We start from the raw sequence: 27,944 nt of genomic DNA on the forward strand, positions 1-27,944 counted from the left end.
GCCGCCGCCGCCGCTGCATCCCGGCTCTGGGGCGGCGCTGACAGTCTGGTCCGCGCCGGGCAGCGGGCGCAGCAGCGGGCAGGGCTGCCGGCAGGCACGGAGGCAGAGCCCCGCCGCGCGCGCCCCGGCCCGCGCCCGGCGCCGCGCCCCAGCCCGCCCGCGGGGCGCCCACCTGCCGCCCCGACGGGAGGCCCCCCGCGGCCGCCGCCGCTGCCCGGAGCCGGGCGCCCGCGGCAGCACCATGAGCCCCCGCTCGTGCCTGCGTTCTCTGCGCCTCCTCGTCTTCGCCGTCTTCTCGGCCGCCGCGAGCAACTGGCTGTAAGTCGGGCCGGGACCCGGCTGGGCCGGGCGGGGGCCGGGCGGGGCAGGGTGGGGCAGGCCCCGGGGGCAGCGGCCGGTGCCAGGCGGCGCGGGGCAGCGAGCGCGGGGGCGCCCGGCAGGTGTCTCGGCCGCGGGACGCGAGGCTCGCTCGCTCTCTCCGCTGCCGCCGCCACTGCCCGGGCCTCCCTCTGGACACCCCTCCTGCCCGGGTCCGGCTCCCAGCCTGGAGGCTGCAGGGGTGGCGGCGGCGTCTGCACCCATAGGCGGCCTGGGGCGCCCGGGAGCGCAAGGGGTGCGAGCGCGGGGCGGCGGCTGGGGTGCGGTGCCGGGCGCGGGGCGCAGCCCAGGCAGGGCTGACAGGTCACCGAGGAAGCCCATGACGGGGGAGGACTCTGGGTCATAATAGCAGGTTAATCCTCAGAAGTCCAGGAGCGAGTTCCCCGTGCGGAGCTGCGCCGCGCTGCGGGCTGGGTTGGAGGCGTGCAGGGACCTGTTTCTGCTTGGGGGGCGGGAGCCAGGGATAGAAGGAGGGAAGGGACCAGAACACGGGGCCTCCGAGAGCCCGAGGCTGGCGCTGGCTGGCCTTGGTTCTTCCTGGGGCAGGAAGAAACTCCATCCAGCCCTTAAGGAGGACAACAGCCCCTACCTCCCCGTGTCCCACCTAAGGAGGGAGGGGTGGTGACCACCGCTGACCTGTCTGTTTCTCCTTGACTGGGCCTGGGTCTGGGCACTCCCTGCAAAGGGACAGAAGGTTCGCTGGGGGCAATTCTAAAGGGATGAGCTTCAGCGAGTGGGTGAACAGTGAAGCAAGAGGACCCTGGACTCTTTCTTCGTTCCCCTCCGGTACCGTTCCCCGGGCCCCAGGCTTAACCCTGGCCCCAATTCCTTCTGCCCAGAGCTCTGCCCCCATCCGCTGTGGGCAGCCAGTGGGGAGCCAAGCTCCAATATTGATCTGAAAAGCATGAGGTGAAAAGGGGGGTAGCTGACGGTGTAGCCGGGGTTTCCATGGAGACCGCGGGAGAGGAAAAAATTCTCTCTGCATCAAGACCGAAGAACAAATATCTCCCATGAAATTGCCCCGAGTGTCCAATGGCTGTTGCTATGAGGTCATTGCGGACGGCCGGGGCCCTGCAGGCTGGAAGGAGTGTGTTCGTTGGGGTCAGAGCCACCCAGGGCTTGGGGGACGGAGGTGATGTGGAATTCTCCCAGCTGTTCCGAGAGCGAGCGACTCCAAGGCAGCCTGAAGTGGCTGTGGAGCTTTTGTTTTTCTTGGAGACTTAATTTGATTAACACTTCAGGGGCAGTGGCAAAGTGTACAGAAACCAGGGCACCGCCATCAGCCTCCTGCAGGCCATGCCTCTGAGTAGGGCCTGGGTGGCAAAGGCAAGGAGGGGTGCTGACTTGGACTTGGGGGAGTTTGGGGTCCCTGGAGCTGACTCTTGAAAGCATGGGTTCAGAGCTGGGGTCTCCAAAGTGAACGTAAGCATCGGGAAGAGAAAGAACTTGGTCTGACGCAGTCGGCGCCGCGGGCTACAGAAAGGCAGAGCAAGAAGAGGCAGGTCAAGGGTCTGACCCAGGCCTTCAAGCAAAAGGGTGACGTCCACAGTGGAAGGTCCTTCAAGAGCATCTAGTGTTTCACTCATTTTACAGATGAGGAAACTGAGGCCCCAGGTGCACCAAATCCCAGGCAGTGACATACCCCCTTCCCTGAAACCATCCCAACGTTGAGCCAGTGTGGCCCAGGTGTGTCACCACCCACCTTTAGCCACATCCAAGCCCGAAACCCCAGCCAGGGAGGCAGCCCCAGCTTTGGGTCACGCCAACCGTGGGGAATTCCAACAGCTCAGTTCTCCAGCCTGTGCCGTTGTGGGGTGGGGTGAGGAGGGGCAGCCTGGAGGGAGAGGAGAGGTTGGCAAACCTGTTCTCTGCAACAGGGATGGTTCAGGTTCCACGAAGCAGGTCTCCGGATGACCCAGCGCACTCCTGCTCCACCCTGGGCTTCATGCCAAGGGTCTCTCTGCTCAGTCCCAGGCAGGAGGAACAGGGACTTCCCAGGATCTCACCAAAACCCAGAGACGCTGTGACGGAGAAGAGGTCTCCGGGCACTTTCTAAGACTGGGTCAATTGCCTTGTATTGATCAACCTCCATCCCCGGGGCCAGGGATGGGGCCAGCTCTGGGGGAAATAGGTGTTACAGCCTGGCGTCCGAGGAGCTTGGGGTCTAGGTAGAATGACAAGAGAAAAGCAAACCCACAGATGGGTGGGACGGTGTACCTGCTGCTGCTGCCGGAGGAAAGAATTAAGTGTGAGCTGGAGCAGTCACAGTGGCGGGGGACTCGGCCTGGAGGCTGCAGAATCATGACAATAGTGGGGATGATTATAATGGCTCCCACTGTACTATCTAAATCCTGATGACATCTGAATCCCACTTCACAGATGAGACGATCGGGGATCACAGAGGTAATGGCCCCAAGTAACCTAGCTGGTAAATGGCAGAAGCCCCTGAACCAAAAGCTGCCTCTAGAAGGAAAAGCTTCGGGCAGGCAGATGTCTGCCCAGGCACAGTGGCTGGCGCTGTCTTTTTAAATGTGAGCCACGCTGGAGGTCTGGCCCCAAGGGGCTGGCTGGCAGTGCTCTCAGAGGAGCAAGGCCTGCGTGTCCACTCCCCTTCTGGTACCTGGAGTCAGGCTTCTGTCCAGGGCCGGTTGGCTGACCGGTTGCAAGAGCCGGTGCTGTCTGTTGTCTCAGAAGGGCGGGTGGCCCGGCGGGGAGGCCAGGTGTCCTGCTGGGTGCAGCTGTTGGGCAGCATGGAGCCTGGAGCTGGGAGGGCGCCGCAGCCTGAGGCCTGGGCAAGCCCAGAGAAGCTGGAAGCTGTTGATGAGACTTGTGTCTGGCACCCGGAGCGAGCTGACAGCTTGTGGCACCTCCCAGCACTGAGGGAGAGATGGATGGATGAACGGTCCGTCAGTGGAAGGCCTGGACTCTGCCGCAGACTTGGGCTCAGAAATGTCTCTGAATGTCCCCCGCCCCGGGCACTGGGGCTGTGCTGGGAGTTGGGAGACCAGAGTCTCAATCCCAGCTCTGCCTCACATGCTGGGTGGCCTTGCGGGGGCCTCGTCCGCCCTCTGGGCCACAGTCCTCAGCAGATTGCTCTGAACCCCAAATGGAAGCACTGGGAAGAGTTAGGGAACAGAGAAGCTAATGTTCATCGTTGTGGATTTCCTGAAGAAAGGCAGCCACACACTGTGCTGGGGCCCCAGCAGAGGCCCACTAGGCGAGCCCATGCCACGCTCATAGTCCCGTGGAGTGGCTAAGAACTGGGTCTCTGGGACAGACAGCCCACAGTTCCAACCTAGGTCTGCCGCTAGACAGCTGAGTGACCTTGGACAGCTTTCTTAACTTCTCTGAGCCTCAAGTTCCTCATCTGTAAAATGGTACCCTCCCTTGGGGGGTTGTGAAGTAAGAGTGAGCCCATGCATGTAGCATGCTGAGTGCCAGGCACACTGGTGGAAATGGTAACCATGACTGCTGCTGGAAGCCAAGGGCGGCTCTCAGTGAGATGGGGGAGTCAGGTCCGTGTTTACAGGAAGGATGGAGAGAACGGGCCTTCGGGCTGCTGCTCCCCAGCACTGTTTACCCTGTGATCTTACACAGGTCACACAGGTAGGATCCTAGGCTGATGCCACCCTGCTCTTCAACCAGGGCCCCCACGAGAGCCTCACAGAGCCAGCGAGGCACAGCCTGGCTCATGGGCAAATCCTGCGGGCCAGGGGAGTTGTTCTGGGAGCATCTGTGCCTCCGGGGAAGGCATCGCGCTCTTCACTGGGTCTGACTCCCCACAAGTGTGCATCTCCGGGCCAAGCTCCCGTGTGTCTACTCGCCTAGCAGGGGTGTGCAAGGCCCTTGGCCATGGGCAGATTGAGGCCTGGAGTCTGGACACAACTCATTGGGCCAGATGTGGGCAGAGCCGGGCCAGGTGTACAGTGCCAGCTCCACAAGTAAAGGCGTGGCCTATCTCCCCTAGGAAGTGTCCCCCTAGTCCCCAGATAAAAAGGATCCCTCCCTCCCTTCTACATAGTAAAAACCAGTCCCCTCATAGCTCCTGCCATGGCTCTGGGCACTGAATCGCAGTCACTAACACACCTGCCACCTTGGGACTCCTCACATCACAGCATCGACATTTAGGGACTGTCCTGTGCACTATAGGATGTTTAGCAGCATCCCTGGTCTCTACCCACTAGATGACAGTAGCACCCCCCCCCCAAGTGACAACCAAAAATGTCTCCAGACATTCCTAAATGTCCCCAGGGGGCAAAATCACCTGTGGTTGAGAATCAGCGGTTTACACAGCACTTCCACACCTTTGACCCTATTAGAACCACGTAACTTCTCCCCTCCCACTTTCAGAGGAGCGAGTCTGTATTCTTTTCAGCCCCACTTCAGAGGCCCAGAGGCGCAGTGACTTCCCCAAGGACATTCTGCACATCAGAAGCAGGATTGGAACTTGACTCGCTCCCACGTGTCCAGATCTCGTGGCTTTTATCCCCGCCCATGAAACTGTTTCATACTATGTATAACTGTAGCCCAGTCGTGTGGCTTCTCACCTCCACAGGTTATAAACATCTGGAGGCCCAGGCTATGGCACAGACACCTCTCAGCCTCCTCGTGGGGCCTGGCACATGTCTGACATGTAGCAGGTCCTCTCTTGATATTTGATGGATGAAGAGGGAAGGGCTGGTTCATTCCAGAGGGTTTTAAGCTGCTGTCAAATGGTGCCCTATCTTCAAAGACCTGGAGTCGAAGGGAGGCTCCGCTCTACTGCCCTGAGTCTCAGGGGATGCTAAGATGTTCCAAAGGTGTCAGGACATGTGGCCGTCACCCAGCAGATGCGCTGCTCTGCCTCAGCTCCTGGCTTGGGCAGACCCCGCAGAGCCAGGCTGAGCGCCTTCTCCCCCTCTGCCTCCACTGCAGGGCCCCAGGACCAGGCTCTGCCCGAGGGGTTTGTTCAGGCGGCAGTCACGACCCAGCTGTCTGTTATGGTTTGACTTTCTTCCCCAACCCTGGATTAGCAATTGAGCAACTCAGCAAGCATCTGACAAGACAGTGCTCCCCAAACCTGTTGAAACTCGCCCAACTTGGGCCCTGTGGGTGCATTTGGAAAGCTGAGCATTTGCACCAAGCCTCCTCTCCTTGCTCCTCCCTCTGGAAAGAAGGGCATGGCCTGAGCCAACCGGGCACAGAGTTAGCCAGGGAGCCGCTGACGGGGGTGACGGCTGCCCGCCATCGGCCCTTCCAGTCACCCCCACTCCAAAGGAGCTTGCAAGAGCCGCCGCTTTCACTCGGCAAACTCAGCTGGGAGGTGGAGCTGTGACCCCGTGGTTGCTGTCCAGATTTCCACAGGAGTTGCCAGGTTTTATCTCTGAGTCCTGAACTGCATCTTCTGTGATTCGGCCAAACCCGCGAGAAGGCTCGCTCCCTGCCGTGACCCCACCAGCTCCCCCTTTCCCCATCCAAACCCCTCCCCACCTCCCCCATCTCCTGGCAAACTTGAAACCAAACTATGTTTTACAAGTTCCCCAGCCAAGTCAGAACCCCCGCGGTGGAGGGGACCTGGTCCGAGAAGGCAGGGGGTGGGAGGTGGTGGAAGGGGGGGCTCCCGTCCCAGCAGGGAAGGAACCTCCCAAGAGCTCGCAGCTCACGGGGGAGCTTTGGAGAGGCCCCTCAGAAGCAGCAGGAAATTGCTGATGAGACCAGAGGGGCCTTTTTCCTGCTGTGACTCTGAATGGTCCTTTCAGACCCTATTTCTCACTCTGTTCACACACAAGTCCTATCATAGCAGGATTGGGTCCCAGGAACGCTGCCCCAAGAGCTGGAGACAGCAGGGTATTCCTCTTGAGTCAGGGGTGCCCAGCTGTCCTGGCCCCCAGGCATCCAGGACTGACTCACAGACCTCACGGTTAGAGGGGCTCTCAGGGATGATCAGCTCAACCCCCTCCCTGTTCAATCATGTCAAACGCTGACTTGTCAAGACCTACTCCATCAGGCACTGTGAGAGGCACTTGGGGGTCACCCAGCATATTGGTGGTAGAGCCAGAACTCCATCCCAGGTCTGCCGACTGTCCTCTCAGAACTGCCCCTGCCACAGATGAAAGCAGACCTGCAGCTCCATACCCTGAGCCAGTCATTCTCTGCTGGAGGTGATGAGCAGGGGGAGCGAGGAAGGAACCAAGGTTTTCCCATCTGCCCTGCTGGGGTGCGGGTGCAGGTTTGGCCACAGGCTCTCCCAGGATTAGGCCTTCAGATGGGATCCACCAAGGCCGAGGAACTCACTGGAAACCCAGAGGTGCCAGAGCATGAGCCTCACTCAGGAAGCCAGCACTGGCCCTGGACAGCTCAGCTGGGTTCCCCTGTCCCTCCCGCTCCCCAGCCCGGGGCTCCCCCAGCTGAGCTGGGGATGACAGTACAACGGTTCAGTGGCCACCAGGACAAGGAAGGCACTCTGGGGACAAAGGCTGGGTGAGTCTCCTCAAGGGAGAAGCTCTCTGATGGCAAACTTGGGGGCAAGGCAAGATCAGGAAGTGCCCTAAATCCGACACCCACTCACCCCTCAACCACACCTGCCCCAGGGAGAGAAGGGAAATTCCTACCTCATGGCACAGCTCTGAGGCCCTCCAGGCTCAGGTCTGAGTGGCTAATTCCTGGCCCCGAGTCAGCGAGCAACTCTACTGGGAACAAATACTGTGAGATGGGAAGTGGGGGGGGGGGGGCTCCCAAACAGGAAGTAGGGGACACAGAGCCCTCAGGAATGAAATGTGGGGAGCTGGGCACCAGGGCACTGGGCATAATAGAAACTAGGGAGCCAAGAGACAGAATATGGGGGTGCTGAGGTTTCTGAGGATGGGAGCAAAGGGAGATAGGGATCCCAGGAGCCAGGAGGGGAATAGTGCTCTAAGGTATAGGAGTCAGGGCTTGGGGCCCAGAGGCCATCATTTTCCCCCAACTGAGAAAATGCGCTTGAGACGAAGTGAACTGGACCCACGCATTGAGAACTCTAGCGCTATGCTAAAGCTGGGGCAAAGGCAGAGTGGAGGCAACACCCACCACCCCACAACCACTGGGAGTGTCTCCAAGGCCAGCTGCTGCTCCCTAGCTTCCCCTCCAGGGGTGTCAGGCCAGTGGCAGCAACTCTTTCCCTGGCCCCCGAAGCTGCAGAGACCACAGGCCCAGACACAGTTCAGGCAGCCACAGAACCACTGAGACAGCTCCCTCCCCAGCACCCCTCCCTCCGGAAAGAAGCCCAGACACATCCGTTGTAGTTCAGAAACGACCTAGGGCTCCAGAAAGACTCAGTCAGTGGGAGAATGAAGCCCCTTTCCTCAAGTCATTGTCTTTTGATGCCAAACCATCATGCCCTCGGTACCCTGGGCCATCTTTGGAGCCTGACAGCCAGCCCAGGCTTAGGAGACAGAGTGACCTGTTTTCAAATCTTGACCATCCCTGACTGGGTGCATGGCCTTCAACATGCGCTTCTCTGAGCCTCACTTTCCTCCTCTGTAGAATGGAGGGGTGATGCCTGCCTGGGCAACCCTACATGGTTGCAATAAGGATATATTAAAACATGCAACTATTGCTGGAAAAGCACAAGTGACAGGGGACATAAGGTCCCTCCCTTCCTGTCATCTAGTCCCACAAATGGTTCCCAAGTCCCCTGGGCACACCTGAGCTTGTCCTGGACCCGCCCTCCCTGCTCTCCCCCACCCCAGGGTCCCCAGCTCCTGATCCAACAGCACCATCCCCCCTCCATCCCATCTCTTGTACTTCCAGTCCTTGGAGGGTCCACCTGATGGGCCACAATCACTGATGGGCCAGAAAAACATGCTCTAACTCTGCATGCTCCGTCTGGAGATTCCACCAAAAATCTGCACTTGGGATGGAGGCCGAGGTGATCCACTGCTCCCGATGGGAGTGGTCCACCCCGCAGTGTGCTCAGCTGAAAAAAGGGTTGGGAACCCAGGTCTAAGAGAGCTGACGGAGCCAAGCAAAAGAAGAGAAACGAGCAGAACCGGTCTGGGGTCCAGCAGAGTCCAGCTTGGGGGTTCAGCTCAGGGGCATGAAGAGTCTTTGAGATGGCAGTGAAGATGATTCCCATGATGGTAAACGTCTCAATGTTGATGATAAGATACTAACGTTGCCAACAGGGGAAGATGCCCACCATATGGCCATTTAATTCATTTAAGCCTCCTGAGTTGGGAACTATTAACCTCTCCATTCTTTAGATGAAGACACTGAGACTCAGAGATGCTCAGTAACTTCCCTCAGGGAACACAGGGATGGGATTCTGACTCAGTCTGTCTCCCTTGCACAGTGCACCACACTGCCTGCCGTGCTGAGGGATGAGAGTCTCCGGACAGGGGCACCATGGGACAGAGGACAGCAGGATCCTAAGACCATGGGTACAGAAATGTTAAAAGGTCTGAAAACAATTAGGGGGCATGATAAGGATCTTGGGGAGCCAGCTGCCGCCCACCCCCATGGGAACACGGTCCTGGATGGGGTCTGGTCCCCCTCACGCTCCCCTGGCCGCCCGCGTCTCCCAAGGCGGCTCACTCCTCAGCAGGCGCTCCGCTTCCTTCCGGCTCCTCCTCCCACCCGTTGGCCTCCTTCCTCCCTGGTGAGGAGGCTCTAAATGTGGCCCAGGCAGGCAGGGAGGCCAGAGGGAGGGGACAGAGAGGCCTGGGCTGGCGTCCCAGCCCCCACCTGGACACCCGCGGGGCCAGGACCCATGACACTGATCTGCTTGGCCTCCCAAACGCTCCAGCTATTTCCCGTCTCCTCTCCTCTTGACGCGCAGAGTAAGAACCGGGGAGGAGTCGGAGAGGTGCGGATTTTCCTCTAGGAATTTGTATATTTTTTTTAAAAAGCAAGCAAACCTGGAAAAGCTTGGGACAAGCCCAGCTAATTTTAGTTTCTAATGAAAACAGCAGGTGGCTGAGAGGATCTGATCTCCCTGGCAGGGCCAGGGCCCTCCAGCCTTGCGAGCTGCAGGCACGGGCCGGGCGTGGGGAGGGCCTCCTGGGAGGAGCCTGAGGGACCTGCAGCCCCTGGACAAGACCGGGGCACGAGCTGGCTGGCAGCGGCAGCAGGGCAGCCTGGGCTGGCAGGGTAACATGATCGATGGCACAGCGGTGGCTGGAGTCCTGGGTGGCCGGGGCAGCAGGTGGCAAATTGCGAAGCCTGTACTCAGCAGTGGCAGGAAGAAGCTTAAATTGGGGCAATGCGACAGAACGGGAAAAGAAGCAGGGATGGTTACGGCCCTCCACAGGCCAGCCCGGCCCAGCAGCGGCTGACACGGATCACACCCAGGTTCTCTGTCTCCCCCAGAAATGGCTGTGCAATCGACACTGGAGCCCAGCCCAGCTCCAGGTCTGCAAGGGGAATGCGTGTCTCTGGGGGAAAGGTTGAGCCACCTTAGGGTGCGAGGAGGGGATTCCTGAGGCCCCCAGGATCAGTTGGGCCAACCCCCTCAGGGTCTCCAAGCCCTCAGCAGACTGAAAGGCAAAGGCAGCCCCATTCTCCCCCCTCACCCCCTGCTTCCCTACCTAAGCACTCTGCCAGGAGGTGAGCAGAGGCGACCCGGTCAGGACAGAGCCCCCCATTCACGCTGCAAGCATTTCTGCACACCTTCTACGTGCTGCTCCCTGTGCTGGGCACTGAGGAGGCCACAGGCTGGACGTGACGCCGAGGGTGGCATCAGCCTCCTGCAGCTGTCAAACAGAGCAGATCCACACCAGGGTACAGGGCAAAGAGAGTTCCCAGTCAGAGCGGGGTTTGCATTCTAACTTTGCCGCACGCTAGCTGTGTGACTTTGGGTGAGTTACTCCACCTCTCTAGGCCTCGGTTTGCTCATCTGTAAAATGAGGCTAGCACCCTAACTGGACACCAGACAAGCAAGTAGTGCAAGCAACAGCCTGTGAGGCCTAGTGTCCTAACTCCCTCCACCCCCCTCCCAGCTCCATTTCCAGCTCTGGCACCCAGCGCTTCCCAGGCAAGACCCTGGGACCTGGGGGAAGTGGAACGGGGGTGGAGCTCTGCCTCCTGTGGCATGGGAGAGGACAGCTGTTGGGCCAGATGAAGGCAGGGGCTGGGGGTAGTGGGCATTGGTGCCAGCGTAGGAGCAGGGACGCTCCTTAGCAGAAGAGGTTTCTCGGCTTCTTCCTGGAAGCTGTCCCAGTGACTCACGGGCATGGCAGCCCAGCAGCTCACCCCTCAGTCCCTGCTGCTGTCGTTGCAGCCCGTCTCCCCTCGTGGAGTTTGGAGCCTGGGGGAGAGGGAGCGGGTGGCTCCTCGGGTGCATCTCATTCCTCCTGCAACGGCAGGGGCTCCATCTATCAGCCCGCCATGGGGCCAGGAGGCCTTTGAGGCTTAGACCCCCTCTGCAATCCCAGTTTGTAGAAGGAAGACAGCGGGAAAGGCCACACAGACCCACTAGTTTATTGAACCCAGGGAGACAGGCTCCAACAGGGGCAGGGACTTGCCCAAGGTCACACAGTGCGTTGGTGGCTCAGCCAGGCCTCCCCAGCCTGCTCCTCCTGCCCAGAGAACGCTTGCCCTTGAATACCTCCCCTCGTGAGAAGCCAGGAGCCAGCACAGCCTGACCTGGCCCTTGGCCGGCTGCAGAAGGAGCAGAGGCTGAGATGGGGACAAGCCAGCTCTGTTCCCCCATGTCACAGAGGGGATTGGGCCCCCTCCCCTTCTAAAGGAGGCCAGCCCTGGGTCTGAGCAGGAAAGGATCCAACTTGAAGCCCAGCTCCTTGTCCCCTCACCCGTGGCCTCCCAAGTGTGGACCTGGCCCATGGCCAGTAGCTGGGCTCTTGGCGCCCCCTGCAGGCCAAGAGCGCCAGGTGGGACTAGCTCCACAGAGGACCCCTTGCCTCATCGTCCGAGGCAGAGGGGCATGCAGGCAGGGTTGAGGAGCAAGGTTGGGCCCCTCCCCTTCCATATGCACCCTCTCCCTGCCCCTCAGCCATCTTCCTGCCGTTGTCTCACCTCTGAGAGGCTCAGGCTCCTGCCCAGACACTACCAGTCTCTGCGTCCCCTAGGCAGGACCTGGTAGAGACGTCAGGGAGGCCCCCGGGAGGCAAGCAATGGGGGGGGGGGGAATTGGGGTGCCTCAGCCAGAGACCCCCCACCTCCCACTCGCTCCTGCTGCCCTGGAAGGGAGAGATCCTGCGGTTAGGACACACCTACAATGTGCCCAGCTGAGACCAGGTGCAGCAGCCACATCAGATCACGCTAACTTCTCACAGTAGCCCTCTAGGATAGGAACCATTATCTCCATTTCTAGACGAAGAAAGCCAGACTCAGGCCCCACAGCCAGCGGCTGATGCAGCAGAGAAGAAGAGAGTGGGTCCCGGAATCAGATCTCCCTGGGACTTAGAAGGAAACATCACCAGTGGTTACTCAAGAGCTTCTCCTAAAGTGCTCTCCAGGCCAGCACAGCCTGGCTTCACAGCTGCTCCTGGAAATGGGTTAAAAGGCCAGATGCCCACCAAGACCCACCTGGAGCGAGGCCCAGCCACCTGCGCTTTCACCAAGCCCCACAAATGTTTCTGTGCACAGTCAGATTTGAGAACCATCACTCTGGTCCAACCCACAGGCCTGACTAATAGAATCCAGCTGCTGCTTGCACACCTCTGGGGATGGAGAGCTCAGCAACCACTAGGCAGCCCACCATCTGTACCTTGGCAGCATCCTTAGGTGGAACGAACCCAGCTCCTAGCAGCTTCCGCCCACTCGTGTCAATTCTAGTCTTTGAGCCGCATAAAAGGCGGCTCTTTGTCTCTACCAAAGGCTTTGAAGTCCAGCAAAGCCAGGTTCAAGTCCTGGCTCCACCTCTTACTGGCTGTGTGACCTTGTGCACAAGGCAAATTGCTTAACCTGTCTGTGTCTCAGTGTCCTCCTCTATAAAACAGGGGTTCGTTGGCTTGCTGAGAGGATAAATGCAATAATGTCAGTGAAGTACGTAGCCCAGTCCTGACTAAGTTCCATAACAGTCGGCTCTTCTTATCATCGTCATAAACATTTCCCATATTTAATTTTTTGTGTATTTTTCTATTTGGTCAATATTCATGCATTTACTCCTTCATTCAACAAACAGATGTGGAGTTCCTGCCCGTTGCCTCGGCCCCGTGTCGGGCCATCTTTCACACACAGCATCCCTTTTGCTCTGACAATAGGCCCCTGACTGAGTTGGGAGCAGTGGTGTCTTCCCCACCTTACAGATGGGGAAACTGTCCCAGAGAGCAGTGACCTTCCTCCTCCATCCTTCTTCGGACGAGAACCTTGTGCAGCTTCCCTTCTAGGATTCAGTGGCCTCTTCACCTCCCCCCTAGAAAGCACCCCCTCAGACCCAGTTTGCAGGCCAAGCCCCAGGGTGGGGGGGGGTGCTGGTTCACTGTAGAGTCAGGAACAGCAGGACTCTGGCTCTCTTGTTCAGAGCTGCTGATCTGTGTGGCTGAGGCTGAGGGTAGAGCCAGGGTCTGAGTTCCCTCCTGGGAGGCAGTGGGAAGGCCCCTTTCCCTCTCTGTGCTCACCTGTAAAATGAGGGTCTGAACCAGACCACCTGTCAGGGAATGTTGCTGAAGTTTGTGATTCTCCGCACTCTGCTGCTCCTCCAAGAACCTGGAAGGCAGCCCCGGCAGCCCTGCCCTGGGAGGTGAGCAGATGCATCTCCCTCTGAACAGCTGGGAAGGGAGGCAGGAGGAGAGGAGTCACCACTCAGCTCTCCTCCCACCATCGGGCTGCCACTTGTGTGCCTACTATGTGCACTTGGCCCTGGCCAGGGACACCGGGGGTGGGGGCGGCGGCTGAAGGACAGTGGTTGGAATACAAGTTGTGGGGTCATCTGGATCTGGGCTCCAATCCAGGTCTGTCCTCACAAGCCAGGTGACATTGAGCCGGTCATTTCACCCCTCTGAAACCTACCTGGCACTTAGTAGGTGCTCAGTTAATGCACACCTCCTTCCGGTGAAGACCACTTCTTCCTCACAGGGCCTTTCTCCGGCTCTGTTCCTACCTCAGCGAGCAATTCTTGTCTTGCCCCGGACCTCCTTGCCTCCTGGCCCAGAGCTCAAAGTGCCCACCCTCAGGCGGGGCCGAGGCTTCCCAGGCCCCTCAACCTGCCACGGAGGAGGACAGGCAGGAGGAAGGGTTTACAGGCTTTGAAGCTCGGCTCTGGCACTTGTTATCTGTGTGGCCTTGGGCACATCATCTTCTTAGCCTTCATTTTGGAATCCATAAAATGGGCATGATAATTATCACTTCATAGATTTGGGGTGAGGATGCAACAGGATGAAGTGTGCGCCACTGTGCACGGCACACGGTAGGTGTTCATGAACTGTGGTGCTCTCTCCCGTCCTCCGCTGAAATGGGTTCATTAAAGCTCCTTCTCCCCACGTGTGTCTGCTCCCAGAGCACCTTGACATCAATTACCTCATCTAGACTGTGATCCTCGCTATAACCCTATGAAGTGAGCCAGAATTGGTGCCCCATTTTCAGGCTGAAAAAACTCCAGGGGCTGAGGGGAGAGCCTGGCACACTTTGTTTTTGAAGTCCCCAGCCCCCACCACTCCCTGTGTACTGACCATCCCTTGTCCCCAGCCCTTCACTGCCTTCACTGTCCCACCCGCAAGGGCTGCAGCACTGATGCTGGTTTCCATCTGGTGGCCCTGGGATGCGGCTGGCAGTGAGGATCTTGACCTTATAGGTGGGCTTAGGTCACTGGGGTCCCTGCCTGGGAGTGGGGAAAGAGAGACGCCAGGACAGACAGTGGCTCCAGCCTCCTAGCTCAAGGGCATCCTCGACATGAAGGGGTTGAGTCAGGGGCCAGGTCTGGGGTAACATTAAGGCACAGACACTAGTGCAGGGGCCACCCGGGGCAGGGAGGGATCCCATGGGGCCTCTATCAGCTTCTCTCCCAGGGTGCTGTCTGCTTCAGCAGACTCGAGGTGGAGGCCTTCTTGTGCAAGACAGCACTCCCCTCTCCAGCCCCAAGAGCCGGGCAACAGTGCCTGTCACTGGATCCAGAGAAGTTGACCACCAGGACCCCTCTCAGGGACAAGTCAGTTCTCAGAGACCTGGGCTGGGCATGGGCTCGTTCTGGGAGTGGAAAGAGGAGGGAAGGGGCCCTGCACTCCATCCCACCCCCACCATCCTCTCCCTAGGTACCTGGCCAAGCTGTCATCGGTGGGGAGCATCTCCGAGGAGGAGACCTGCGAGAAGCTCAAGGGTCTGATTCAGAGGCAGGTGCAGATGTGCAAGCGGAACCTGGAGGTGATGGACTCCGTGCGCCGCGGCGCCCAGCTGGCCATCGAGGAGTGCCAGTACCAGTTCCGGAACCGGCGCTGGAACTGCTCCACGCTCGACTCCCTGCCCGTCTTCGGCAAGGTGGTGACGCAAGGTGAGGGAGGGGCTCGTGGGGGGCCCCTGGGGGAGTCAGCGGTGCTGGGGTGTGGGCCCCGGGCCAGGGGATCCCGGGCGAGACCACATTTCCTTGGGTGGGGAATGCTTGTGAGTGGCCGGACAAATTATTCTGTCATTTATCAAGTGAAAACAGCACTCTGCTCAGGCGAGGGCATAAAGAATGCAGGGAGAGGGGCAGGATCCAGGCGGGCCGAGTCTGAGGTGGGAGGGCCAGCAGAGGGGATGCTGTTCTTTGTGCTGAGCAGCACTCAACAGTGTGCAGTGTTTCCACACTGGAGCTCCCACCCCCATTTTACAGAGGAAGAAACTGAGGCGCAGGCAGAGAAAAGGATGGAGTGGCCAGGGCTCCTCAGAGGGTGGACAGCAGAATCAGAATTCAGGCTGGGACTCCAGACCCCCAGCCCCATGCTGTTTCCACCTTAGCACTGGGCCTCCTGTATGCAAGCTAAGCCGTCTCACCTGTCTGCACCTTTGACGAACCACATTGAGAGGGTCACCATGCCCACCCAGCCTGAGACACAGGGAAGCGCAGCGCCAGCTCCTCCCCTCCCGGGCTGCCAGTCCAGTTGACAGCCACCACTCAGGAGGGGTAGTGGCTTTACACACCAATAGCACTAACTAGGGACCAGGCACTTTTTCGAGTGTTTTAAGTAATATTAACTCATCTGGCCCTTTGAGATAGGCCTCCACATTGCAAATGAAGAAACTGAGGCATGCAGAGAGGTTAAGTAACTTGCCCAAGGTCACAGAACTAGAAGGTGGCAGAGCCAGAACTTGAACCCATGCAATCCAGCTCCAGGGTCTTGCTCTTGCCCACCATGAGAAAGTACTGTGATGGAGGGGTCATGGGGGCCTTGGGTGCACAAGGGTGGACTCCTCCTCTGGCCAGGCTGGGTGCTCAGAGAAAGCTTTCCCGAGTAGGTAGGCCCACAGCTCGGACCAGAAATATGAGAGGGCATTAAGACAGAGGAAGGTGGGCCAAGGCCTAGAGAACGTTCCATGCAACTGGAAGGCTCCTTGAGAGGTCACTGGGTCAAGCCGCTGCCCTCGAGGAAGTGCTCTGAACCTGCTGCCCTCTTTCTACTTCCTGAGCATGAAACTGACACTCCCGAGCCACCGGCAGCCGACAGGGCCCTTTGACTTGCTCAGGCAGCAGGAAGGCATTGCCTGGGCCAACCTTTGTCTTGGCACCTGTGGTCCTGGACGGCTACGGCTGCTCGGCTGCGGCAAACCGTTTGGATGTTGTTGGAAACCAACTGTGATAGAAATTTGGAAGCCATTCTCCTGGGAGTTGGCAGAGGCCAAAAAGGCAGGATCATGCTTGGCATTACTGAACATCGCTGCTCCGGAGAAGAAGCAGAGACCCAGTGAGCAGCCTGGGAGCGGAGGCATTCCAGGGACAATAGTGCCAATGCCCAGGGCCCAGGGATGCCTGGTTTGGTGAGGCCCGGATGCTAGGCTCCAGCAACAGACCCTGAGCCCAGGAAGCCCCTTGCACACAGTAGGTGTGCGGCGTCTTAGAGGGACTGGTGGATAGGTCAGCAGGGTTTCACGCGCCAGGCCCTTCCACACCCCCATGCCTTTGCACTTGCTTGTTCCTCTGCCCCAAATACCCACCCTCTTTCTCCCCCAGCTCAGCAGCTCCCTCCTCCACAGTTTCCCAGCCCCGTAAGCAGGTGGTTGCTTTGTCCTCTGGGCTCCGAAGCTGTTTGTTCATGCTGGGGGGTTGTCCCCTTTTTTGGTAATTTTTGGTTCTGATATAATTTCAGACTCACAGAAAGGTTGCAAAAATGCTACAATGAATTCCCGTATACTCTTTTCATCTCTAGGTGATGGGTTTATTCAGTTGGCTACTTTTGCTTTCTTCTTTTTTTTTACTGAGGTATAATTAACATACAACATTATATTAGTGTCAGGTGTACAACATAATGATTCTATATTTGTATATATTATGAAATGGTCACCACAAGAAGTCTACTTAACATCCATCACCACACAGAGTACAAAATTTTTTTCTTGTGATGAGCACGTTTAAGATCTACTCTCTTAGCAACTTTAAATATGCCATACGGTATTATTAACTATAGTCACCATGCTGTACGTTACATCCTCATGCTTTATTTATTTTGTAACTGGAAGTTTGTACCTTTTGACCCTCTTCAGCCATTTCGCCTATCCCCCCACCCCCAATCTCTGGCAACCACCAGTCTGTTCTCTATATCTATGGGCTTGGTTTTTCCTATGAGGAATTCCCATATACTCTTTAGCTGGACTCACCAAGTGTTTACATTTTAACCCATTTGCCTTATCAATTTCTCTCTCTCCCTTTCTCTCTCTCTCTCCCCTTAATACACACGCACGCACTTTGTCTAAACCATTTGTGTTCACAGCTTTTATTACACCTTCTAGACTGAACTGTGATATCTCTCTCCACCACTCCCCTCCCCCATCCCTAAGACTTGAACTCTTCCGAGGCAAGGATGGTGTCTCATTTACCTGTCTCCCAGCATGTGCAGAGTCTGACTTGGAGGAGACAATCAGTGGATGTCATCCTATGACAGAAAGCAAGTCAGGGAAAGGACTCAAAGGGGCAAAGAAGGTCAGGCATGGGTCAGTGCTGGCCTTAAGCCAGTGAGGGACCCCGTTGAGAAGTGCCTTCCTCACCTGTGTTTGCGGCCGGAACCAAGGAGGGGGCCAGCCCTGGCTCAGCAAGTTCTGGGAGATGCTGAGAATCCTACCAGGCTTGGCTGGAACCTGCTCCGGACTACAGTCTGAGTGGCCTGGTCAAGCGTCCCGTCCCCTTGGAGCTGGGTCAAGATACGCTCACACCAAGCCAGCCACACCGGGCAGATGTCAATCGTGTTTGGAGGAGGAATCTGAGCTCTTCCCTTCCTTCCATCTCCTCGCTTTTCTATTTTTCGTTTTCCTCTTGGAAAAGTCTTAGTTTGTCTCCACTGAACAAGAGAAGAGCCTTGTCCATCCCAAGGCCTGAGGGCACAGCGCTGCTCTCTGAAAGCCCGGGGTTGACGAGGCAGCTGGACCAAGAGCATGGGCAAGCACGACCTTGGGCGAGTGACCTCCCCCGCTGAGCTGCAGCGTCCTCACCAATCAATGAGACCAGCACATGTGCTTACCTCACACGGTCATGGAGGTTCAGTGACGTGATGCATGGCAGCACTTAGACCTGAGAAGAGCCGTCTGTCATCAGCAGGTGCTGTCATTTTTGGTGGCAGCAGCAGCAGCTGGTCCAGGCAGGCCTCTCTCGCAGCCCCCAGCTTTCGGGGTTAGGGGGCTTGGCCAGTGCCAATTCATGAGCTGCCTGGCTGGGGTCACGACCTCAGACATGGAAAGGTTGTAGCTAACAGCTCCTCCCCAGGAGCCAGGCCATACTTGGAGAAGAGAATGAGACCCCATTTATTGAGGACATCCTGTGTGCTGTCTTGCTTCAGGTCACCCTCACGACAATTCTGTGTGCGTAGTATTGTTCCCATTTTACAGATAAGAAAGGAGACTCAGCAAGCAGAGGGTGGTGACACCCTCAGATCCAGGACCTGCCAACTCCTGCCTGTGAGATCTTGAGCAAGGTCCTTCCCCTCTCCTAGCCTCAGCTTCCTCCTCCCTATAAAGTGGGGACCATCCCAGGACCAGCCTCCTGGGATTCCCATGAGGATTCAGAGAGACGCAGCTCTGAAGGGCTGATTCCCACAGAGACCCCCAGGGAGGGGGCAGCTCTCTTCCTGCTAGCATTGCCCGACGTCTCATAGCCTCCACCCCCAAGCAGTGGAGGCCACCCTGCTCCTGGCCTACTGAGGACAGGGAAATAATGGTGACTGCTGAGGACGATATGTAAGTTAGGGCCAAACTGCGTGCTCTAGGCTTAAATTTGGTCAAATTGGCATCTGGGGCAGTGTCTGTGCGTTAGTCCCTACTGGATCCCAATGCAGAGCAGAGCCTGCACCTGGGGGTTAACTGGTAAATACCTGCTGAATGACAGGAAAGGGTCTGAGGGTGGGAGGGAGAGGCCGTAGAGCCTGGCGAAGGTTCAAGGTCACAGGGAGCGGGTCATGCTGGCTCCGAGTGGGCCAGCCTGAGCAGGATGGGAGGCCAGAGCGGCAACCCCGACTCCTCTTCTCCTGCTCCCTTCTTCTGTAGATAGCACGGGGTCGCCTCTGCCTCTTCACATCCGCCTCTGTGACCCTGTCCCGAGAGGGGACTTCCTGAACCCCGAGGCCCATTTGGGCTCTGGCTGCCATGGCTGGGAGGCAGTGTGGTGTACTGGCCGTAGCAAAGCGGAGACTGACCCCAGGCCTGTCCTTCCACTCCCCCGTGTCTAACGTCTAGGACGCCTCACTGACCATAACATCAGGCTGGATTGAAGAAGTGAGTGCTTCTCAGTCCTGGGCTGTGGCTCACTAAAACCTGTGTTCTCCCCTTTGTCCTCAATGTCGGCATCATGTTGGACCCAGGGAGGGAGAGACCGGGCCTTCCTTCGGGGCAACCTCTCGGGCCAGTCTTTTGGTGCCATCAGATAAGTTACAGGAAGTCTGGGAGGGGGCACCCCAGAGGCGCTCTGCCAGTGGGAGTTCCTTGAGGAAACATTTTCCTCGGTGTCCCTCGTGTGCAGCATAGGGCCTCGCTCACAGCAGGCGATCAATAAATGTTTGGAGAGGGAGCGGCAAGGGAGGAGTCCTCTGCCCTAAGGAAGCTTTAGCCCAATGACAAGACGTAGTCAACTGACGGACCCTCAGAGTGTCAGTGCCCCACCAACATTTGCTAGAAAATGAATCAAATGGCATTAATCAGCCGACTGTAGTACAACGGCCACTGTGTCTCGAGCGCCTGCTGTGTGCCAGCGGCTGCACGCAGGACTTCCTGTATTTTACCCCTTAGATTGTCATAACCACCTGATGAGGTCAGTACCATGATCAGCCCCATTCTCTGGACAAGAGAACTGAAATCACACCTCTAGGAAGTGGTGGAGCAGGGACTGGATCTCAGGCCTGCCCGGCTGAGTGGCCAGGCTCTTCCCCAATACCCACCCCTGGCTCCAAGTAGCTGTGAAGCGTCTGCTCCGTGCCCAGTGCTCCTGTTCCATGCTACCTAGGGGGCAGAGGAGAAGGATGAGGGACAGCCGGGCCCCAGGAGGTTCCAGTCTGGCTGCAGAGGCCAGACAAACACACAAAACACTTAGAAGATAAAATGGTTTTCGGCTCGATTCTGACTGCTTGTGGCAGGTAGGCCAGCGAGAACGCCGCAGTCCCGGAGGTCCGTGAGGGTGGGAGGGAGACACGGGAGAAGTGCTAGGGTCTGCCTGCCAGGCAGCATTGCTATCCCCATGTGAGAGCTGGGAAAATGAGGCCCAGAGAGGAAGGTCCCACCACTGCTACAAGTCTTACAGCTATGTCCAGCTCCAGAGCCGTTACTCTTTCCCTGTCCTACATTGTCTCTTAAATCCAAAGAGGCTTCCCAGAGGTGGTTTCAAGAAAAGGTGAGATTTTGCAGATAAGAGAGCAAAGGAAACTGGAAAGGCCAGCTAGGGGCAGGGATGGGAGAGGACGGGGGACAATGTCTTTCTCAGAGACCAGAGCCTGTCTTGCCCCCCCCACCAGGACTCCCGCTGGGCCTGCCTTGAAAACATGGGAGTTCTGCTCAGAACAGCACTTTCCTCAGGACACCCGCCTGGTTCCCAGGGGATCACCACGCCATGGCTTCCCTTCCAGCCCAACTCAGCCTCAGCTGATGCCCCTCCAAACACTCCTTCCTGCTCAAACATCCTTCCTTCCAACATCAGGAGAGACATTGTATGCAATGGGCTAAGAAGAGCACGGGCCTGGAGTCAGACAGGCCTTGATTCCAATGTCTACGTGGCCACTGACTGGCTGAGGGACCCTAGATGAGCCCCTGAGCCTCACTTTTTCAAACTCCATAGAGCAGAGCTGGAGAGAGCTGGTTGCTAAGGTGGTCATGAGCCTTAGATGACATATGGAAAGGCCCTGGCACATAGTAGGCCCTCTGGATGCACAGGACAACTCTGGATTCCCAGCCCCAGGCAGCCTTAGCATTTTGGAAAAGATGGCATTGAGGCGGGACCCAGAGGACACGCAGGATTTAGACCAGTGGAGCCAGGGAAGGAGGCACTATGAGAAGAAGAAAGAGCAGGAAGAAAGGAGTTGGGTGTGGGATGGAGCAAATGGCTTTATAGAAAAGGCAGAAGGTTGTAGGGCAGCTGCTGGCATCTGAACAAGCTCTGCCTTACCTGGCCCAGCTCTGCTGTCCCAGGAGGACGAAGCCAGGACAGTCTTCTCCCTGCAGCTGGAGTAGGCAACCCCCCTGACCTGGGAGCAGTTATCTACCACGTCGCTGGGGAACTCCCCTCTGCTACATTTGCAGGTGCACCACTACCCTTTTTCTATGTCCCACAGTCTCTGCCAGATGCCCAGCGAGCAAGGCTTCAGCCTGGGCCCCCAGGCAAAGAGGAAGAGCCAGGAGGAGCCACAGCACTGGAGTCGAAGTGCTGGGACCCAGAGCCAGTTAGAAAAGGCTGGAGAAATCACTGCCATTGGTTTTAGGGACATGGTGGCTTGGCCACATTCGCCAGGCCTTCTGGGGCCTCATGTGCTGGGCACAGGCCAACTGCCCACCATTCCCCAGTGAAGAACCCTTTGCAGAACTGGACTTGTCCTACCACATGTGAGATTTAGGACGCCCTTCTTGGCTTCACACCTGGGACAGGGGGAAGAGATGGACTATGTGTGTATCCTGGCGGCTCTGGGCTCCGTGAGGCAGGATAACGTCAAGGTTGGAAGCTCTGGAGCCAGGCTGTCTGAGGTCAAGTTCCGGTTCCACCACTTGCTGGCTGGGTATTACTGGTCGAGTTGCCTCACCACTGAGTGCCTCAGTTTCCTCATCTGTAAAATAAGGGTTAGAAGTCTCCACTCCATAGGGTTGTTGTGAGGAGTATATATATTATATAAAGTCCTTGGACAGTGTGCAGCACAAAGTAAGCGTGCTATAAGCTTTAGTTCTTGTTCCTATTATCTTTCTTTCAGCGTCTCTTCCTTCAGGCCCACTCCCAAGCTGAGAAAACCATAGCGTCCTTGTCCCCCAGGCCAGGGCAAGGGGCCCCTGGGGTCCTGGCAGATGGACGTTGGTTTGCGGATGAGGCAGAGGTCTCCCTGAGCAAGCTCACAGGGACCTCTGCACCCTGGGGCCACTAGCACTCAGGGAGGAGGGGAGCCCAAAGCTTGGGGTGGGCCAGGCACAGCCTGAGAGCCCAGAGAGGCAGAGGAAGCACGCTGCCAGGCCAAGAGCTGGGGCTGCCCCACCGGTCCCATCCGCCCTATCTCCTGCTTTCCCTTCCCCCTTGGTCTTTGGGGCAACGATTTGTGCTGGTTCAGGCCTGGAAATACCAGAAATACCAGAAACTAAAGTCGTCTCTCTTTGGGCGGCCACAGCACAAAACCAACCAACATGATCCTGCTATTAACCTCGATTAACTTGTAGAGGATTCCATCTCAGGCCCCCGTGGCTCCAGCCAAGCCCCCTGATGCTGGCCCCAAATGGCCAGGCCAGGGCAGAGGGTGGGCCGTGGAGAGTGGGTGGTGGGCAGTATCCTCAGGTCAAGGGCCGAACCAAGAACAGGGCGTCCTGAGCCATCAGGCCTGAGCTGCCCCCCGCCCCAGCGCTCAGCCTCTACTGCCTGTCCACAGACACGGGCACAGAGGAGGTGATTGTCTCCGTCTGACCACGGCGACTGCTCCCCAGGGCGGCCGAGAGCACAGGCCTGGGTGTCACAGAGGTAATTGCCAACCACGGGGCCAAAGCCTGCCCCCTCCACTCCTGCGGACACAGACACTCCAGCAAGAGACAGAAGGACAGTCACGGGCACACAGAGGCCCTCACAGGGCCCAGGAGAGGAGCAGGGCCTGTCTGGTCACACACCCAGCCAGCCACGCACACATGCACTACACATACACACACACAGGCACACACACAAACACACTCCCTCCCACCACCCACATCCCCAGAAAGAGGCTCACAGCAGCTACACCCCCTGAGGCACAGTTCCTAGGAGGATAAAAACACCCATTCAGGCAAGGGACGAGGGCAGGCACCAAAATAGAACCACTGAGCAGTCATGGGGCGGAAGGGAAAGAACAGGCGGCAGAGATGGACAGACCTGTGCTTGAGCCCTGGTTCTGTCACTTCCTGGCTGGGTGGCTGGGACCAGATCCCCTCCCCTGCCCAAACCTGCGCTGCGCTGTCTGTGAAATGGGCACAGATGGCGCTCACAGCCACAGGTAGCACCCCTCATCGGCAGTGGTGGTCAACAGTGGGGGCCGATGTTATTACGATTTACTCTTTTTAAAGGTTTAGGAAGCAAGACGGTCTCAGGAATGGGCCGTGCCTCAGCAGGAAGGGTTGGGGCAGGACCACAGGGCGGAGGGACCCCTCAGGGCCCGGGGCTGTGGGGAAACACAGGTTTGAGAGGGAACCAGACCTGGGTTGGGAGTCCAGCTCTGCTCCTTCATAGCTCTGTAGTCTCAGTACGTCAGTTCACCTCTCCGACCCCATCTTGTCTCCCACAAAACGATGCTAACATCACCAGTCTTCTGGAGAGGTTGTGTGAACAGTATCCCACCGGAGCTAAGAGCCACGAAGCTGGGCTGCCGGGCTGCTCAACCACGTCCTGTGTGATCTGGGACAAGCTAAATAGTCTCTCTGTAAAATGGGGACGATAATGGGACTTAGCTCCCGGGGTGCCGTGAGGATGACACGCTCAGCACGAGGACCGCAGGGCAGTGCCCAGTGTGCAGGAAGGCAAGGCCATTGGTACGGTAGGACTAAGCACCAGCACGTGTGCCCTGGCCCAAAGGGCTGACCTGCCTCCCTCTCTCGTGCGCCTCCATGTCCAGAAGGCCTGTATACCCCTCCCCTCGAAAAGGAGGGTGCTGGGGAGGAGCCCTGGGACCCAGCCCTGCCCTCCCTCTGCCTCCCACAGGGACTCGGGAGGCGGCCTTCGTGTACGCCATCTCTTCAGCAGGTGTGGCCTTTGCGGTGACGCGGGCATGCAGCAGTGGGGAGCTGGAAAAGTGTGGCTGTGACCGGACAGTGCACGGGGTCAGCCCACAGGGTAAGTGCAGGAGGCAGGAGGGCATAGCGGGAGGGCAGGGGCCCGGGCCATGGCCCTCGCTCACCCGTGGCCCCCATGCCCACCACGCCCCAGGCTTCCAGTGGTCAGGATGCTCGGACAACATCGCCTACGGCGTGGCCTTCTCACAGTCGTTTGTGGACGTACGGGAGAGAAGCAAGGGGGCCTCGTCCAGCCGGGCCCTCATGAACCTCCACAACAACGAGGCTGGCAGGAAGGTAGTGAGGCGCGTCCCCTCCTTGTAACCACTAGGGCAGGGGTGGGCTCGGCCAAGTCCCCACTCTTCTACCCACATGCCGCTCAGAAAACATTTGCCCAGGCTCTCACCAGCACCAGGCAACTCCTCTCGGCCGGTGGGGTACGGGGCAGCGGGGGAGAAGCAGACAGGTGAGTAGGTGTCACAGAACAGCACGGGTGGCCCGCGATGCACCACACACATCCCCAACACGCCCCCACCTATGCACATATATGTACAGAGGTGTGTGTCTCCATCCCTCTGTCACACACACACAACCCCCTAATAAGTAGCAGAGCTAGGATTTGAACCACTAAGATCATGTGTTTAACTATGACACCATCTGCCTTCTTGATACCTACTCTTCAAGGTTCCCATGCAGATTCAATGCAGCCATGTTCCCCATCATGTCATTTGTCACTCAGTGTTTCATGTGACACTATCCTTTAAAATGTCTCTCCTCCATCAACTCCGAGTGCCTCGAGGACAGGGATGGTACCTTCTTCAACTGTCCCCAACACAGCTTACCAGCCCACCATGGCATACACGAGTAGCTTACTGCAGAGGAAGCGTGACAGTAAATCTTTCTCCAATTCTGCGGCATCCCCCCAGGTGTGCTCTGGCTGTCTGCCCCCTAGACACCTCCCTAGCCTCCCCTGACATCTCCTGATGGCCCCTCTCTCCTTCCCATCCCTTGCAGGCCATCCTGACACACATGCGGGTGGAGTGCAAGTGCCACGGGGTGTCGGGCTCCTGCGAGGTAAAGACGTGCTGGCGAGCCGTGCCGCCCTTCCGCCAGGTGGGCCACGCACTGAAGGAGAAGTTTGATGGCGCCACCGAGGTGGAGCCACGCCGTGTGGGCTCCTCCAGGGCGCTGGTGCCTCGCAATGCACAGTTCAAGCCGCACACGGACGAGGACTTGGTGTACTTGGAGCCCAGCCCAGACTTCTGCGAGCAGGACGTGCGCAGTGGTGTGCTGGGCACGAGGGGCCGCACCTGCAACAAGACGTCCAAGGCCATCGATGGCTGCGAGCTGCTATGCTGCGGCCGGGGCTTCCACACAGCTCAGGTGGAGCTGGCTGAGCGCTGCAGCTGCAAATTCCACTGGTGCTGCTTCGTCAAGTGCCGGCAGTGCCAGCGGCTGGTGGAGCTGCACACGTGCCGGTGACTGCCGCCCCGCCCTGTGCCCAGCAACCACCTAGTGGCCCAGGGAAGGCCGATAATTTAAACAGTCCCCCACCACCTACCCCAAAAGATACTGGTTGTATTTTTTGTTTTGGTTTGGTTTTTGGGTCCTCATGTTATTTATTGCCGAAACCAGGCAGGCAACCCCAAGGGCACCAACCGAGGCCTCCCTGAAGCCTGGGCCTTCGTGGCTGCCACTGACCAAAGGGACCTTGCTCATGCCTCTGGCTGTCCACATGTGGCTGCTGCTGACCACTCAGTTGTTATCTGTATGCATTTTTCTACTTGCAGACTTAAGGTGGGTAATGAGTGTTACAGCCACATGCCTACTGACCCTGCCATCTAAGAAGTGGCCCTATGGCAGGGGAAATCGATGCCATCTTGATGGAAGTTGCACCCACACATACACACGAACCCCTGGCAGCTTCAGCCTGGTAGCCTTGTCTCTGAAGCCCCCTGGAAAGGGAATGGGCAAATACCAGGTCAAGGGTAAAGGGTCAATTTCAGCCCTCCATGAGCCACTGGAGGTTCAACCTCTGTGAGACCTTCCAGGCAGGAAGAGCAGGTGAGATGAGGGCAAGAGAAGGCTACAGTGCCACCCCAAAGCCAGCCCGCCCAGCATCCCCCTCAAAGACGGAACCCCCCACTGCCTGGTCCTCCAGGCAGGAGTACAGGCTGCCGATCCTCTGCAGTGATTCCCCGTGTGTCTCCTCTTCACGGTGCTCCTCCTCTGTGAAGCTAGGAATGGAAATCACACATGCAGGAAAGGCCGTGCAAAAAAGCCCTCTCCCAACTATTATTTCACTCATTCACCAAATGTATTCAGCAAAAACTATGTTCTAGGCCCTGTACTGAGCCATCTCACTGGATGACCATAACAGTCCTGGGATGCTTGTGCCCATTTTACAGCAGAGAGGGCAGTGCTCAGCAGGGGCCCCAAGCAAGCTGGGTGCAGAGGCAGAGCCAGAAGAGCCCTCTAGTCAAGATTCCTCCTGGATGCCTGTGCCCAAAAACCCAGAAACTGCAGGTCTCTTTGGAGGTCTGAGTCTTGGGGAGGGGGCCCTCGCTGGAGGAAGAGGGGCCAGGAAGCAGCAAGAGCCACAGACTACAGGCTGAGCTAGAGCTCACATGGGTCCTGAGGGCAGAGCAGGCTCTGAGGGAAGAGGTAGACAGCTAGAAGGCTGACGAAGTGAGGTCTCAGCAGCTAAGACACCCCTGGCCCCCGGTACCATGGGTACTGAAGAAGAGGCGCCCAGGGGCAGCAGCAGCAGCCCAGGCCTGCCCCTGTGCACCAGCCAAACCGTCAGGAGCCCAGCCCAAACTTCTGTGAGCAGGACATGCACACAAGACCTGGCCCGACCCAAGTGCTTCTCAGGTGGGCTCGCCACCACCAGAGGAACTCGCTGTCAGCCCAGTCTCCAAGCTGCCCTCACAGTGGGGCTCTAGGCTCCTGGTTTAAGGTCTTGAGCTCTGGGATTCCCATTGGAAGTTCTCAGCCCCTAGGCTTTTGGCTCCAGGGTTCAGCATCTGAATTCAAATCCCAGATTCAGAATATGGGCTCCAGCCGGTATAAGCTCTCCTCCAGGCCTTGTGGTTTGTGCCTCCTGGTGTTGGCTCCCTCAGGAAGAAAGGGTCAACACCCCTGGCCCCCCGGCAAGCTCTCTGCTCAATGTCCATCCAAGAAGAAGGCCAAAACCAAGTGAGATGCTAGAGCCACATTTCAATGTGGGGATAATCTTGGGGCAGGAAGGCTCTGATGTGGATGAAAGCTGAGCCGACAGAGTGTCCCCACAGCTGCCCAGCTGGGCTTACCACTCCTCTGGCGGGCTCTGTTCAGCCATCCGCTCAGTGCCAGGGAAAATACTATCCCTCACTGGTAGAGACCAGACCCAAACCAGGAGGCAGTGGAGACCACTCCCTCTCCAGAGCCAGGGCTGAGCCACTCTCCTCCACCCCAGGTCCTGTCCTCAGAAGCAGCGGAAGAGTAGGTCTAGGCTGGGTGCTGGTAGGATGCGTACTGCCCCAGGAAGAATGGAGACGGTCTGTGCCTGTTGGTAGGCTTCACCCTTTCACCTGCCAGGGAGCTCCTCAAAGCTGATCCTCCTGGAGCTGTAAGGATGGAACCTCAGGGAAGCAGACTAGATTCTAGGAACCTCTGCCCTGCCCTACCACTACCAGTACCCCAAAGCCCCAAGGGATCCACAGCCAAGGAGAATGGAGTTTCCTTGGACACACCCCCCTCCAAACTGTCCCAAATAGAGAAGGAACCAGCACAGGCCTGACACAGTCCACCCACTCTGGAAGCTGGCCAGAGGGTCCAAGTCCTGCCCGAAACCTTCTCCACTAGTCTTGCCACAAGGCAAAAGTGATGTCCTCTGAGGCCTAGGGCTGGATCAGCCCCAGCTCTGGATGCTGCTACCCTCTCTGCTGCCCCCACCCCATCCTCCAATTTTTATACTAGGCTCCTTGCAATTGTGACATCCCCATGAAATAGCCTGATGCACGATAAAATGATTATTTCTTTATCTTGCAATTGTGATAGTGACTTTTTTTTCACAGAAGAGGGAGGAG

General features: G+C 57.8%; 1 protein-coding gene across 4 annotated transcripts; it reads left to right on the forward strand.

Moving 5' to 3' along the window:
• Positions 1-24: 24 nt before the first annotated feature.
• On the forward strand, positions 25-27,898 carry WNT4 (Wnt family member 4). Of its 4 annotated transcripts, none has more exons than XM_070598851.1 (5): positions 25-318; positions 14,544-14,779; positions 23,804-23,935; positions 24,029-24,171; positions 24,889-27,898. In XM_070598851.1, exons 1-5 carry the CDS (start codon positions 242-244, stop codon positions 25,354-25,356), a joined length of 1,056 nt encoding a protein of 351 aa, XP_070454952.1. In that variant the 5' UTR covers positions 25-241; the 3' UTR covers positions 25,357-27,898. The 4 variants fall into 4 exon arrangements, with proteins under 4 accessions (XP_070454952.1, XP_008529727.2, XP_070454920.1 ...); XM_008531505.2 differs by lacking the exon at positions 25-318 and adding an exon at positions 8,707-8,792; XM_070598819.1 differs by lacking the exon at positions 25-318 and adding an exon at positions 11,060-13,036.
• Positions 27,899-27,944: the final 46 nt, after the last annotated feature.

Source organism: Equus przewalskii, chromosome 2 (genome assembly GCF_037783145.1).
Source record: "Equus przewalskii isolate Varuska chromosome 2, EquPr2, whole genome shotgun sequence".
In the NCBI taxonomy this organism is placed as follows: Eukaryota; Metazoa; Chordata; class Mammalia; order Perissodactyla; family Equidae; genus Equus; species Equus przewalskii.